General features: G+C 43.9%; 1 protein-coding gene across 6 annotated transcripts in view; it reads left to right on the top strand.

The window, feature by feature from the left end:
- Positions 1 to 3,045: 3,045 nt before the first annotated feature.
- Positions 3,046 to 14,825, top strand: part of ZNF608 (zinc finger protein 608) — a 109,629-nt gene continuing 97,849 nt past the window's right edge. For 2 of the 6 annotated variants that reach the window (XM_036409524.2, XM_036409526.2), the window contains exons 1-2: positions 5,086 to 5,782; positions 6,821 to 7,936. In XM_036409524.2, coding sequence (XP_036265417.1) covers positions 7,016 to 7,936 — 921 coding nt within the window. In that variant the 5' untranslated portion in view covers positions 5,086 to 5,782; positions 6,821 to 7,015. Of the gene's footprint in view, positions 3,354 to 5,085; positions 5,783 to 6,218; positions 7,937 to 14,825 lie in introns of those variants that run through there. The other 4 variants (XM_045571111.1, XM_036409525.2, XM_036409528.2 and 1 more) reach the window with 4 other exon arrangements.

The raw sequence follows: 14,825 nt of genomic DNA, 5'->3' as shown, positions 1-14,825 counted from the left end.
TCAACGCAGAAATGCAGGGGCAGAGCTGGTGGTGGTAGTTTTTGGGGATGGGATAACTCCCATTACCTGCTCCTTCTCCACTATCCTCATGCTCCCAAGTCCTCCATTCCTCCTAGATTCATTTCCAGACAGGTCCTCCCCTCTCCCACACTAAAAGGTAAAATCACAAAGTGCACATATTATACAAAACTGCACTAGCATTATCAAACATGCGTGTGGATATTAGTAGAGAGACAGGTGTGCTATATCTTGATAAGAGAGAAACATAAAATTGCCTCTTCAAAAAATAGTTGAAAGTCCCAATTTTGTGAAGGGAGTGGCTCCCGTTTTCTAAGCTGGTAATTATCTTAGTGTCAGTCATCAATTAGCTGACAGCCCTCTGAGGCCTCTTGATTGGCTCTTGTCAAACAGCACAAAACAAACACATGCAAAGCTAGCATAACAACTGCGGTTTATTTAAGTCTCTCTGAAGAAAGAACTTGAAGGGCAGGAGGTAGAGGTGGGTGCAAATGGAGTGGGGAGATGTTGGAATGGAAGGAAAATGCTTTCATTTATGGAAATGTTGGGGTTAAACATGTGGTTGAGTTTGGTGTAAACCTCAATCTTTAACCAGTTTATCTGAAAGGTTTAGGTTTAGGGCTAGGTATTAGAGTTAGGGTTAGAGCAGGTTATTTGAGTATTAGAAAGCCTACACTTTGGTTTTAGTTATACTAAATCTGTGCTGCAGGCCTTGTGATTTGCTTTTATCACGGGAGTGTGATAGAGGAGTGCTTTTACCCTTTTCCAACTTCACGGGATCTTATTGTCTATGCCTTTTGAAGTCCAGTGTTTTAAGAGCTAACCATTGATTTTTCAGAACTGACATAACATATGGGTAGCCACAGACTTGGGAAGGCTGAAATACGGATGATGCTCCAGGGACACAGAATGTGCCCAAGAGTGAGCTAGTCCCTTGAGGAACCCCTCTTCTAAAAGAAGAAAAGTTAGAAATCACCATATGGTACCATATTATTGTCAATGGGACATGCACACATTGTAAGAGCTGTACATTAAAATACATAAAACAAATATCAAAACTAAAACAGAGGGTAAGTGTATATCATATATTTTGCCCCATTTTATTTGTTTTGACTTGAATACAGACCTACTTAGGGAGATCTAAGGACTTTTATGGATGGCATTTCTCTAGTTAATATACCATAGAAAAGGGGGAAACGGCTCTTTAGTACTGTTTGCAGCATCAAGTCTAGTTCATCTTGGATTGTGAAACGAGTAATTGGCATTTTTGTGTGAACTAAATATACTGACAACTAAAAACTGAGTAAGCAGCCGAAACCGGTTTGGCTCAGTGGTGGAGCATAGGTCTGTGGACTGAAAGGTCCCGGGTTCGATTCCAGTCAAGGGCATGTGCCTTGGTTGCGGGCACATCCCAGTGGGGGGTGTGCAGGAGGCAGCTGGTCGATGTTTCTCTCATCGACGTTTCTAGCTCTCTATCTCTCTCCCTTCCTCTCTGTAAAATATCAATAAAATATATTTTTTTAAAAATGAGTAAACAGACATTCCTTAAAACACGTGACAAATATTTTTATTGATCTACAAAGTTATCCCTGAATATTTATGTCATAAGGATCTTCTGCTAGCAGTAATTCATTTTATATGTCCATTCAACTCAGTTGAGACCATACTAAATTGAAATTGTTATGTGGAAATTACAACCCAGTAGCACTAGATATTTAATACTTGGGATCATGATGCTTTAGATTAAATTCAGATCACCTCTGGACTTTAGACTTTCCATATTACAGCTCCTTAAAGTACTGGGAAATAGCAATAAAATGTAAAAGTAAAAATGCTGTAAAGGCTTAATATATACAAATATATTAGCTTAAGTATATCACCTGTTACAGCATAATACTGAACTTGTTTCATATTCACCTCTCTTATCCAGTGACCTCAGAGTCCTATTCACTTAAGTTGCTAGCATTTGTTCCCACAATCCATTCTAAAATATTTCTGCATTCTTGATGGGCTGTCCTCTGTCGCTGTCAGAGGACTTTGGCACCTTCCCCCCTCCCAGGGTAAGGTTAAAGATTGGGGGAAAGGGAACTCTGACAATCCGTGGGTTTAAAAATGCTGACTGGCACTGTTTAATGGGTTAATCTTCCCAGTATATTTTCTCTCCCACAGATAGATTAAAAAAAAAAAAAGTGAATGTGGTTGGCTGGGACCTATTTTATTTTGCATTTTATTTTTTATTATTTTTTATTTTTTTGGAGCCAGCAGAGCCAGGTGGGAAAGATTTACTAATTCCAGGGAAGCACCATTCACTTAGTGTTGGTTAAATGGTTGCCAGCACTCGCACTTCAGAGCTGCTGGACCAGAAGACTGGGAACAAAAGGGTTACTTGTTTCCCCACCACCGCCTTTACCCCCAGATCGATTTTTCTTATTTAATCAGCGAGTAAAAAGAGAGACAGAGCAGGGGGGAAATGGAAGAAGGGCAAAGCGGTTGGGGAGGGTTGAAAGCCAGAAGCCGCTGTACAGAAAATCAGTCCGGGAGTTCGCGCCGCCGAGCCCTCGCTATGAGGTAGGGGAGCCGGCAGGACGCCCGCAGCCCCCTCCACACGGCCGTCCGCCGCCGCCGGGAGATCACAGACATCATTTCCCACAAGATAACACAATCAGACCCGTATTTACCGACGCCCTCCCCGCGCAGCCTGCTGGAGAGTTGTTTTAATAAGTGCTTTAGGTGAACGATGTCGTCATTGAAGCGGGCGCACCATTTCCCCCCCATTCTTACTGCAGGAGGCTCCTCTCCCCCAATCTGGTTGGGAAATAAAACGCTTTGTCTCCACCGCCACCCCCCGCCGCACCCCCACCCGCGCCCAGTGTGTGTTTTATGCGTGTGTATTTCTCAGCCCCCCACAGTAGCCCAGAGAAAGCAGCCGGCCAATGAGAGCGCCCGGTTTCATAAAAGCTGCTCTCTGATTGGCCCGCTGCGAAAGGGCAATGGGAACAAAGAAAAGTCCCTTTCAGGTACAGAGGCTGAGAGCTCCTTTCGCTCCACTCCCCCTGAGTGTGTTGTGTTTCAGTCCTGATTTCAGTTTTGCAGAACAAGCTTGTGCGTGTGTGCACCAGGGGGATTTTCGCTTTCTTTTTTTTTTTTTTCCTTCTTTTCATTTTTTTTTTTTTTGCTTTTATAAAAAATACACAGGACAGGCTGTGACATTTGATGGTCCATCTTCTTTAATAATACATTGGTTGAAGAGATTATAATTTCCAAAATAAAGCGGCTGCCACCAAACACACTCAATGCAGTTAGAAGGAAAAGGTCAACTCGATCCAATACAGACCGTAAGTACGGTTGCGTGGTGTGTCTCTATAGCACTTAGCGGGGACTTCATGCAGGGGAATGTTCGAGTTGTATGCATTGAAATGAGGAACTAGTTCCAGGGCTTGGTTTTTGCATTGAGAAACAACAACCCAAGAAGGGTGAATTTTAGCCAGTGGAGGGTGAAGCATTTGTAACTTCTTCACACAAATTAGGCTTGACTGGGCACTCGGGGTAACTTAAGAGTAAATTACCTTTTGGGCTCTAACCCAAGGGGAATAAAAGTGACACAGTTACATATCCTGATCTGCAATGTCCATTCCGTGGGCTCACCCCCACCCCTCTCTCTCCTAGCCTGGCAGGGCAAGACCTTCCAAACCGAGCCAGGAAAATGGGGGCAAGGGCAAAACAAGGCGATTTCAGCCTCCTGTCACATCTAGTGCCCAATAATTTAATGTTCAACAAGGGCAGAGTCACCCGTTCCGTGTAATGGTTATAATGACCGTTTTCCACCTCCTTGAAAAAAAAAAAAAAAAAAAAAAAAAAAAAAAAAAAAAGCAAGCAGCAAAACACCATTAAGGGAAAGAAAAAAAAAAAAAAGCCCCATCCAACCCAAACAAACCCACAAATAGTAACAATGGTGTGTTTATTACAGGACCTGGCTTGGAGCTAGCAAAATATTTTTCTTTGTTTAAGACAGGAGGGGGGGGGGGGTCCCTAAAATCGAAGTGGCTTAGAGGCGCCTCCCTCCCTCCCTCGCCCGGGCGTCCCTATCCCTGGCCCCTGGGGAAAGCCTACAAATTGGAGATAAGTTGAGGAAAGGTTTATAAGGTGTTTCTTTAAAACATCTGCTTTGCTCTCGTGCTCATTACATTTCACTCCTCCCGAACTTCCGAGAGCCTAGATCGGCGAGAAATGTTTCACATTCATAACTTGTGGCTGCGCCCGCTGCAGGGGGCGGGCGGGCGGCGGCGGCGGGGAGGGTGTGCAGGGGGAGGGAGGGAGGGAGGGAGGGGAGAGACCTTCAGCTTTTTTTTTTTTTTTTAAAGACCAGATCAGTATTTTCTTGATACGCTTGTCACCATTTTTGTTCTCACGACAACCAATTGAGCCCTTGATCCTCACGTGATGTGAAAGGCTTGCACTGTAACAAAATCGCTCCTTTTAGATGGTTGGTTGTTGCTAACTCGCCCATCCCCCCTCCCCCCCTCCCAGCCCCGACATTTCCAGCAAAGCGACTCTCCACTTCCAATCCATCAACAATTCATTACTGCTTTTAGCTTCCAAACGCCAGCTAATTAAAAATACTAAGCCGAGCTCCCGGGCCATCTGACTACACACAGGAGGGGGTGGGCGAGGGAGGAGGAGAAGAGGAACATAAATAAGGGAGACGCACCGTTTGCTGGGACTATACATGGGGAAACCTGTCCTGGAGAAGGTCGCTTTTAAAAAAAAATCTTTTTTTTTTTTTTAACTCTAATTATCGAATTACCGCCTGACTGATTGGCTTGAGCGACAGCGGATTTTTCCCCCCCGCGGGGACTGTACTAGGAACTCGGTTCCTTTTTCTTAAAACAACATAAAACAGGAAAACATCACATCCTTTAGGTTTCGAAGGCTGAACCAATTTTCAACGCCGTTATTTTCCCTTCCCCACCCCAACGCCCCCCGCCCGGAGCGAGCCGTTCTAACCGGCTCACCAGCTCGCTGCACCCCGGCTCCCCTCCCCCTCCACACCTCCCTTTCTCTCCTCCGGCTGCGCTTCTCCCCCCATCCTTTCTTCCTCCTCCTCCTCCCGCCCCCCTCTGCTTCCCCCTCCTTTCCTCTTAAGTTAGTTCAAGAAATCAAATCTGTCAGGACGGGCGGAAAAATGCCACTTCCCGACTAACAGGCTGAATCCAGCCCAGATTTTCAGTCCTTTCTTCTTCTTTCTTCCCTTTCACTAATTTATCCCGATGTTAGCACATTCTGTCTTGTTACTAGCGGACGCCTGTAGGTTTGCTACATCGGATCATTACTTACTGATCACGGTGACTCTGAAGTCTGGGACTGAAGGCGGAATGAGAAGTTGGGAAAACTTTTTTCTCTAAACTTTCTCTTTTTTATATATATATATATAAAAGCAATTATTCTCGATGCTTGTTAAGAGGAAAAAAAAACCTTTGGTGCTTCTGTTATGAATGTGAAACATTATCTTCCAGCTGTACAGTGACACTTTTTTTTTTTTTTTTTTTTTTAAGGAGAAAAGGACTCCTGATCCGTTTGCCAAAAGGGGGGTGGGGAGGTGGAATAATGTTATCGAGTGATTATTCTGGCTGAGATGTGTTGTTTGGTTTCTTCCTTCTTGATCATTTGGTGTTTAAGTAAAATGAGGCACAAGCTTGTTTGCCGAGTGGAGTGGGAAAGGCATTTTGATTTGCTGGCCTAATTAAAAAATGATAAAGGATTAAAGGTAAGCAATGTCTGTGTGTGTGTATGTATATTTATTTATTTTTTTTCTTGACAATCAACTGTTAAAAAGGGGCTGATCCCTTTAAAAACCGTTTTAACTGATCTTTGTCAAACACACACTCATTTGCGGTCATTGAGGCCACCTTGGCGCAGATCACTTAAAGTGTATGTCTTAATCAGTTTCCCTGTACAGTCAGCGGCACCATATTTAACAGATTGAGCAAGTCTGTGACTTGGGACTGTGGTAGAATTGTTTAGATGTATTTTTTTTTTAATTGAAAGGCAGATACTTCACTTTTTATTTACCACTGTCTTTTCTATAGAGAAATGCTCTTAAAGACACGCTGTGTGTATTTCAAAAATAAAATTGTATAAATTGTTGGGGAAGAAAGGATAGGAGTGGAGGGGCTGTGTATGGGGGCGAGGGGGTTATTGGTTGTTGTGTTGTTGTTTTTTTCTGTTCCTTACTGGGAACAAAAACCAGAATGCCCAGTTTGTAAAAAAGAAGGAATAAAATTAGAAATAAGGAAAATAGAGCAACATCATTCTGAAACTAACCTCAGAGAACTTCCAGGGTCTGGCCTTTTAAATTGCAAGATCTAGGACATGTTTAGGGATGTTTAAAGCCGTGTTCCTCCCTCTTGTCTGAGTGTTCAAGCTGTGTGTCTGGGGTTGAGATCACTTATTTGTGCTAGAAAAAACCTTCAGCTCTTTCCTTTCCTTTCCTTTTTTTTTTTTTTTTAACCTGGAATTGACTCAGATTCTTAAGATATTTTAATGCCTTTTAAAAAGTGATTATGTTTGTGTTGTTGCTAAAGGGACTTTCTTTTTTAGCTACTGTGAGATGCTTACTGTCGTGGGTATGTTTTGGGGGTTTGGTTATTCTCCTTTATACCTGATATTGGACTGTGGAGACAATACATGAGCCACTTGACTCTCTATCCTTCCCTGTACCCCTTACCGACTCCCCCCCGTGTTAATCCTTCTTTATTCTGGTAACACCCAGACAAGAAATATTCGACTTTTCCCCCCTTCACAGGAAAAGGTGGACCTGGACTGAAGGGTGTAAAATCCCTGGACACATTCCTGGGGCAGGAAAAAGAAGAGGAAGATTAGAAGATTTGTGTTTGTTTTTTTTTTTCCCTAAGAGAAAGCCCAGCGGAGCTAAACGAATGTCCCCTCATCTCCAAAGGAAAGTTCATCGGATTTTTATTCGAAGGAGCTCGTCTTCAGGATGTCAGTGAACATTTCTACTGCAGGAAAAGGTGTGGATCCAAATACAGTTGATACTTATGACAGTGGTGATGATTGGGAAATCGGGGTTGGAAATCTAATCATCGATCTGGACGCTGATTTGGAGAAGGACAGACAGAAATTTGAGATGAATAATTCCACCAACACCACCAGCAGCAGCAGCAACCCGAAGGACTGTGGCGGTCTGGCCTCCGGTGGGGCCGGGGCTACTGCAGCCTTAGCTGATGGCCTAAAATTTGCTTCTGTTCAGCCCCCTGCTCCCCAGGGGAATGCACACAAAGAGGCCGGCAAATCAAAAGTGAAAAGGAGTAAAACTTCTAAGGATGCTAATAAATCTCTGCCTTCTGCTGCCTTGTATGGGATTCCCGAGATCAGCGGCACTGGCAAGAGGCAGGAAGTCCAAGGGCGCCCTGGAGAGGCAACTGGCATGAATTCAGCGCTGGGTCAAAGTGTGAGCGGCGGCGGCGGCGGCGGCGGCGGCAACCCAAACAGCAACGGCACCGGCCCCGGCCCCTCCGCTGTCACCGCGGGGGCGGCCTCCTGCGGGAAAGGCAAAGAGGAGAAAGCAGGTAAAAGCCAGAGCAGCCGAGGCGCCAAGCGGGATAAGGATGCGGGGAAATCCAGGAAGGACAAGCACGACCTGCTGCAGGGCCACCCGAATGGCAGCGGCGGCCAGGCCCCCGCCGGGGGGCACCTCTATGGCTTTGGGGCCAAGAGCAATGGAGGCGGCGCGAGCCCCTTCCACTGCGGGGGCGCTGGGAGTGGCGGCGGCGGCGCGGCTGCAGGGGAAGTTAGCAAAAGTGCCCCGGATTCAGGGCTCGTGGGAAACTGTGTGTTGGTAAAGAAGGAAGAGGAGGAGGAGGAGAACCACAGGCGAATCAAGAAACTGAAAACGGAGAAGGTAGGATTCAGTCGCCTTCCTAAGACCCACTTGTCCTCTGTGTGTGCCTCCGTGTGGGTGTGTGTGAGGGGTGTGTCGCTGGCTACAGTGTGCCTTGCACTTCTTCCTGGTGCTTTTGGTTCCTTGTGAGATTCCTAGTCCGTGCATCCTCTCCCTCACAGTGTGGTGTGGGGGAGCTTAGGTGGGTGCAGTGTTTAGCTCTTGCTTCTACAACTGCTGCTGCTGCTGCTGCTGCTGCTGCTGCTGCTGCTGCTTGCGGTGCTAGTGCTTGGTGGGAGGGCTGGGTGTTCTGAGTACCTTTTGCGCTGCAGAAGCCTCCAGGCCAGCCAGCCAGGCGTGGTGTGCTTTTAATAGAAAACCTGTGCATGTACCCACTTGACTCTTGTCCTGGTTTCTCCCCTAAGGAGAGCCGTGTTCTGTTTTAATTTACATGTCCCGGTATTTCTGGTAATGTGTCCTTAGGTGCAGGGTTCATGGTCCCTCCCTGGAGAGGTATGTCAAGGATGCTAATTTACACTCCACCCGCAATCCATTTATTATTTTTTTTCGTTCGTTACTTTGACCAGAAAGTCAAAGGATCTCATCCTCAGATGGGTTGCTTTTATTGGTCCTGAATTAAACGCCAACCTTGATGTCCTTGGGTCATTGGTTTCATAACTGTGTAGAAAGACTGGGATGGCTTTGGTCGTCGCTAGGTAGGACTCTACCCTTCTTCTCTCGTCCAGTTTTCGGCTGGAGATTTAAGATTTGTGGTTTGACTAGGGAGCTGGAAGGTTGGTTCAAAGAAAAGTGAAATAGGTTTGGTAAGACTGGTGTTCCTGAAATGTGCTAACATAGCCAAAGGATCCTAGAATTATGGGTTGCATCTGAGCAGTCGGAATCCTGGACTTAGGCAGTATGGACCCTCCCGCCCATCGCTGGCATTGTTTTTAAGTCTAGTTAGACACCGCCTTTGAGAAACTGCCCCATGCTCTGCTGCTTGGTGCTGGAGGCCTGTGACTTACTGGTCTGGTGATTGTTGTGCATTGAGTAATGTCTCAGGACTGTAGGTGCTCTGTCCACTGGGCAGGTTGGGAGTGAGCTGGGGGTGTGAGTGATGTTTCTATGCAACTGATCTTGAGATTAATTCTACAGGTTGTGCCTTGCAGAAGCAAAATTCTTATGTGATTTGTGGCCTGGTTGTTTGGAAATATGCTTATTAGATAATTTGATTTTTGCTATTTCTAATTTGCTCAGCATTATAAGATGTCTTTGGATAATTATTTTTGTGTACAGTTATTTGCTGCTGCCTACTTAAACCTTTGTATGTCTGTGTCCGTGTGTTCAAGATTTAAGTTGGAGTACAGGAATAAAGTTTTGATTTGATGATTTTAGAAGTTGATGAAGGTGCAGATAATGCCCAAATCACAAAAATCTTCTGAACTTTTTTTTAAATTCATGTCCTCTTGGTCAGACAGCATTTTATGTTGATGAATTTCAATGGGATTTTTTTTAAAAACTCAGGTTTTAATTCTTAAATTTAAATGTGTAGTTTTGCATAATTTCTGCTAAAAGGCGTTCTGAAATCTTCTTATTACTTAGTACAGTAAGGCATTTACTTTTGTTGCCAATAGTCTTCAAATTGCAGTTCTAATCTGCTCTAACTATCTAGATGAATTGCCCTAATCCAGTGCTCACAATGGCTGTGGTTAAGGAGTCAGAGCCATTTGATTGGATTCACTGCTGTGTGGAATGTGGGAGGTACTGCCCTTTTGCATTCCCCTTAGCCTTTTAATCTTCCAGCCAAATGTTCACATTCAACAATTTTGTTTAGCTGGCAATCGGAACATTTCAGTATCTCAAAGGCTGCTGTCATGGCAACTGAGATTAGAGCGTGGGGTCACTTCTCCAGTTTTTGTGTTCTTTTCACTTTCCAGCCACAGAGGGAAACTGGACGAAGAATGGAAGAATTAAATTATTCATATCCATGTAACTCATCTTCCATCAGAACAGTATAAATGTGATCATGTGAATTACATAAATGAAGAGCAAACAAGTCATGATGGGCCTGGGGTGGAGGAGGGGAGAGGGCTCAGTGCATTAGAGAGTGCTCACTCCACTGCCAACTAAGCCACTGGTGTTGGCGCACAGGGCCACTTCAGGGATGGCTGGTAAGGGCAAGAATCCCAAGTGTGGGCCACTCTCTGTCAAGCTGGGGTGTTGGCTCAGGGACACTGTTCCATCAGGCTTCCCTCCCTACCCCATCCCACCCCACCCTAGAAAAGCTTCTCTGAAGCAAGCTCTCATCCTTGGCACACAGATATGTCACACCCTGTACAGATGCCACCCAGGGAACTAACTGCTAATTCCACTGACTTGTGATTGTGTAAATCAGACTTCAATTTAGAAAGTACTTTCTAAAGTTAGGAGGATACCTATCTAGGAAGTAAAGATTTGGTAGGACACGTGTCACCTGACAAAAATATTTCAATGCTGAGGCATCTTTGAGATGGGTGTTTTTTTTGTTTTGTTTGTTTGTTTCTTACATTTGGTATATTTTAATTTCAATGTTGCTTGATTATCTGGGTTTGTGAAGAGAAAGTGCCTCAAAAGCAGAGATGGTTAATTTTCAGCAATCAGATATGGCTCAGGATGGGCCAAACATGAAAATCAAAGGGGTGTAGGGTGTGTGTGTGTGTGTGTGTGTGTGTGTGTGTGTGTTCCTGGTTCACAGAAGATTCATAAGACTGGCTGTCACCGGTTAATTTCACAGCATGTTTAAATGTCTATTTTTGGTGTGTTTATTCTGTTTCTTCACTACCCAGAGTCATGTAAAACATGATAAATTGGACTTTATGAAATCTAATTAAATCAATGAGTGTTCTACTCCTTTATGTGGAAACCACAAGTATGTTGTAAAAGTCGCCACTCCCTTAATACGTGAACAAAATCAAAACATGCCATAATTCTAAGATGTTTGAGCTCTATTTCTATAGCCCATTTTGTGGTTAAGCCACCAGTGACATGTCTGAATAAGTAGATTTGACGTGTTGGCTTTTGGTTGCTAAAACCTGCTTCTCCACCTTCCCCCGCCTTTCTTTTGAAGCATAATAGCCTGTGTTGAGACACTTCTGCCTATATCCTCCTTAGCTGTCTTAGCAGTTTGGACTTATCAGACACAGGCCTTCAGCTGGGCTAAATGGTTGGTGTTACATGGTTTTATTTCATCGCTGGGAAATTCACAAATACACAGCTGATTTCTTAAAAACAACTGATCACTTAAATAGACATGAAATGCAAAGGAGATCTTAAGATTGTGCCTTAGGGTTCTGACTACTCAGTACACTCGCAGAAAGGAGATTCATTCTCTAATATCACACTGCTTTCACGAAGCTGGTCCTGAACAGCCTGAAGGTGGTGTCTACAAATGGCCCTGTCTGTAAAGGGTATCACTCATTGTATTTTATTCTCTTGCAGAGGCCTTTTAACACTTCACTGGGGATTTCTGGCACATTTTCTAAGTGAGTGTGAGCAGTTTAAGAACATGTTTTGATTAATGAATTTTGTGGATGATATGTTTCTTCCCCCATATACAGTGCCCCCTACAAATTCTGCTTAGAGAGTGCAGTTTATCTACTGTGAAATAAAAGGGCAGAAAGGTCACTTGCTATAATTAAAGGACAAAGTCCATTGTTGTAAGACAGCAAACTGTTTTGAAAGCTACACAAGGGAGTTAGCTGTTAAAAACGTTGGTAACTAAGGGTGGCTCCCAGTCAGCATGGATCCAGCTCCTTGCTTTTCTGTGGGCTTCCCCGGAGGGTGACAGGGCTTTGGCGGTGGGTGCAGAGGGGCTGCCCTCTCCCCAAGGAAGTCTCCTGTGAGAACCATGCAGCTGGGACAATTGGTATGACTTGGGCACATCGCCGAGTTCTGAGCATAGCATTTGAAATCTGCTGGGTTTGCTGGAGAGATTTAAAAAAAATCCTCTCACTGATCAAGTTTGTGCCAAAAGGAGATAAATAATGCTTAGCAACTTTTAATAACTTTGCAAATAGTCTGTAAAAAAGGTATGTGTTCGGGTGGGGGAGGGGGGAGGGAGGGAAAGGAATTGATTGTCCAGATGTCACAAGGTTAAGAATGCTCTTCAAGTGAAATTGCTCGGCTGCAAGATGGTTTTAATTAGAGTGTTATAAAGACTTATTTTTCCTAAGCAGCGTTTTATAGTTAGTAAATGAAATGTATGCCGAAAGTGCTAAGCAGAAATCTCCCTAACCACAGAGGTGTTCAATAACCAGATTCAAACAACATGGAAAGTGCCATCTGTTCTTCGTTTTCAGCATGAAAAACAAGGAATGAATGGTTGAGATTTGCTCCAATTTTGACTGTGTCTGTTTTTTTTTTTTTAATTTAAAAAAAGTTCACCTGGTACTTCATAGAGACTTGAAATTGCAGTAATATGAGCAACACTGTGAAAACACATGTTTCTACATTTATTCTAACCAGTTCCACTTTTATTTAAAAGATTTCCAGAAGCCCAGCCATAGAACACTTTCTAATGGTTATTCAGTTCCTGCAGGCAATCATGAGAGGTCAGTTCTTCAAAGATCTGGCTGTTGCGTCAGTACCTGCATTATTCTATCAATTTGCTCCCTGGAGACACGGGAGCCAAGGCTCTCCCAGGCCAGCTCTGCTTGGCATTTATCGGTTAATCTAATTGTAGGTGATAGGGCAGGGGACCTCTGTTTACTCTATGGAGACCTTAGGCTCCCTGAGAGCTGTAGTCTAGGATTGCTGGTAACCAGGGATCTATTCTTTTAAGGATGCTAACTTCTGAGTCCTTGATTTTTAGATGGGAGGCTTTTTGGTTCTGGTTTTTCCTAAGAGCCCTGGGTAAAACATTATCCGGCCTTTGTTTGAGGTCTTTTATAGAAGCTAATAACTGGGCTTGTGGCTCCCTGAGATAAATGACATTATCTCTGAGTGGGCTGACAGGAAACAGACATGTTAATGGTGAAGCTGCGGGGAGGATCTGCTCCAGTTCTCACAAAAGAGTGGAGAAGGGACCCCTGGTTGTGGTCATTAACACATAATGCATTCTTGCTCTTCCTAAGAGGCCCTTGATAATTGGAAAGCCGTTTTAGCCACATGCACTTACATCATAAATCTACTACTCATAGTCCCCCTGCATTCTTAAAAGGAGCAAAGTAATGTGTTTTTTGTTAACAAGTGTGCGATCTGGTTTTTTAAATGGTGGCACCTCTAGGCTGGGTGATAGTGACATTTGGGAGAGCTGTGCTTCTGTGTTTATCAGATGGGGTCTGTCTTTGTCTTACATCATTCGCAGTCACCCCTCTAATAAAGCCAAAGAGTGGGCTCCAAAGCCAAAAAGAGATAATTCTTGACAGGCCGGGTGGCGGGGAGCCAGGGGGAGGGGAGGGGCCCACCTTTGCAAAAACAGAAAAAAGAAGAAAAAAAAAAGAAAGAAATAATTCTTAAACTTGAAGATGGCTCATGGGAGAGAGATAAAATCCATTTTTTATAAGTGGGGGAAAAGATTTTGCTCAGTGAAGTGAATGTGATGAAACCTGCCTTCTGAAGTGTATGTTTAAAAAGTCATGGGTATAATTGAGTTTCAGTGCAGTTTAAACTCTGCTTCTTGAACGGAGATAATTGCCGCGTTGAACACACTCTAGAGGTGTAGGAGTGGTGGAAGGATCGTGCTAGTCTGTTCTCTAATATTGAGCACTGGAAGTTTTTCACAGTAATTACTGTAGCACAACATAGTTTTGATTGCGGCACTCTGAACTTGTCAAGGGTTTTGCTTGAATACTAAACAGTTTACTCCTAAATTACTTATTCTTCGTCTAACATTCTTGTAGAACATGGAAGCCAGAACTAAGGAATGCTGGGCTATCCTTCTTAGCAACATCGTAGTGGAAATAACCTTTCTTCACTGGGATTGTTGTCGATAAATAATCCCTTCTTAATCTGTACATTTAAGGGTATAGATAGGGGAAGAGAACAAGAATGACTAAAGTCATCATTATAGATGAACATAGGGATCACAGGTGTCCTGTGACCCTGGTATCACATAGGTATGCGTGTATAAATGTTGTAGAATTGCATGTATAGATGTGGGATTGGGAGTGGATTGAGAGTATTGAGCTAGTATGGGATTGATTCTTTTTTTAAACAAGTGTCCCCATTGACTTTACTCTGCTGTAGGGTCGGAGGGTCCACTGGTGTCCAGGTCTCTCTCCCAGCTGAAGTTTCACTAGGGACTGCTTGCTCTCTCTTGCAAGATCTTTTTAATTTAAGATAAAGGTTTTGGCAACTGGAACAGAGTTTTTGCAACTGAATGGTAAGGTTGTTAGGCTATTGAATTGACCAGCAGCTGGGTGGTTTGCAATGTTATTTTGAGAGGCCTAAGGACATTGCAGAGGGTAAGATGGGCACATTGCTCCTAAAGCTGAGATATGTATTATCTTCTAAATCTTGGTTAGAACTACCTTTCGGTTTTGCCTGAAGAACTTGAAGTGATTACAAAGCAAATACTTCTTACATTTTGATAGGCCAGTAGGCCTGGAACTACATAATACTCTTCTGGTATCCAGAAGACTTCCTTCCCCACTCCCCCTTCCCCCCCAGTGAAGCTAAGAGAACGCAAAGGGAAGGGTGTTTCAGTTCGAACAAATGGGTTTGGAGGGATGAATAAATACTATTGCTGATTTTTCAAAGCTACTCTCTTCTTTCTCATCCCCACCCCCTCCCTAGTTTGATTATTATTCACTGTGACATTCTAGCTCAACCACTGAGCTCTATTGCCTCCTGAGAATCCTCATTGCCAGCCAGCACCTTAAGAAAAATGTGCCTACAGGGACATTCAGGCATATTCCAATAATGCCTGATG

Source organism: Pipistrellus kuhlii, unplaced genomic scaffold (genome assembly GCF_014108245.1).
Source record: "Pipistrellus kuhlii isolate mPipKuh1 unplaced genomic scaffold, mPipKuh1.p scaffold_m20_p_4, whole genome shotgun sequence".
NCBI lineage: Eukaryota > Metazoa > Chordata > Mammalia > Chiroptera > Vespertilionidae > Pipistrellus > Pipistrellus kuhlii.
The sequence above is the reverse complement of the archived record's forward strand: the minus strand, read 5'-3'. Positions and strand labels throughout refer to the sequence as shown.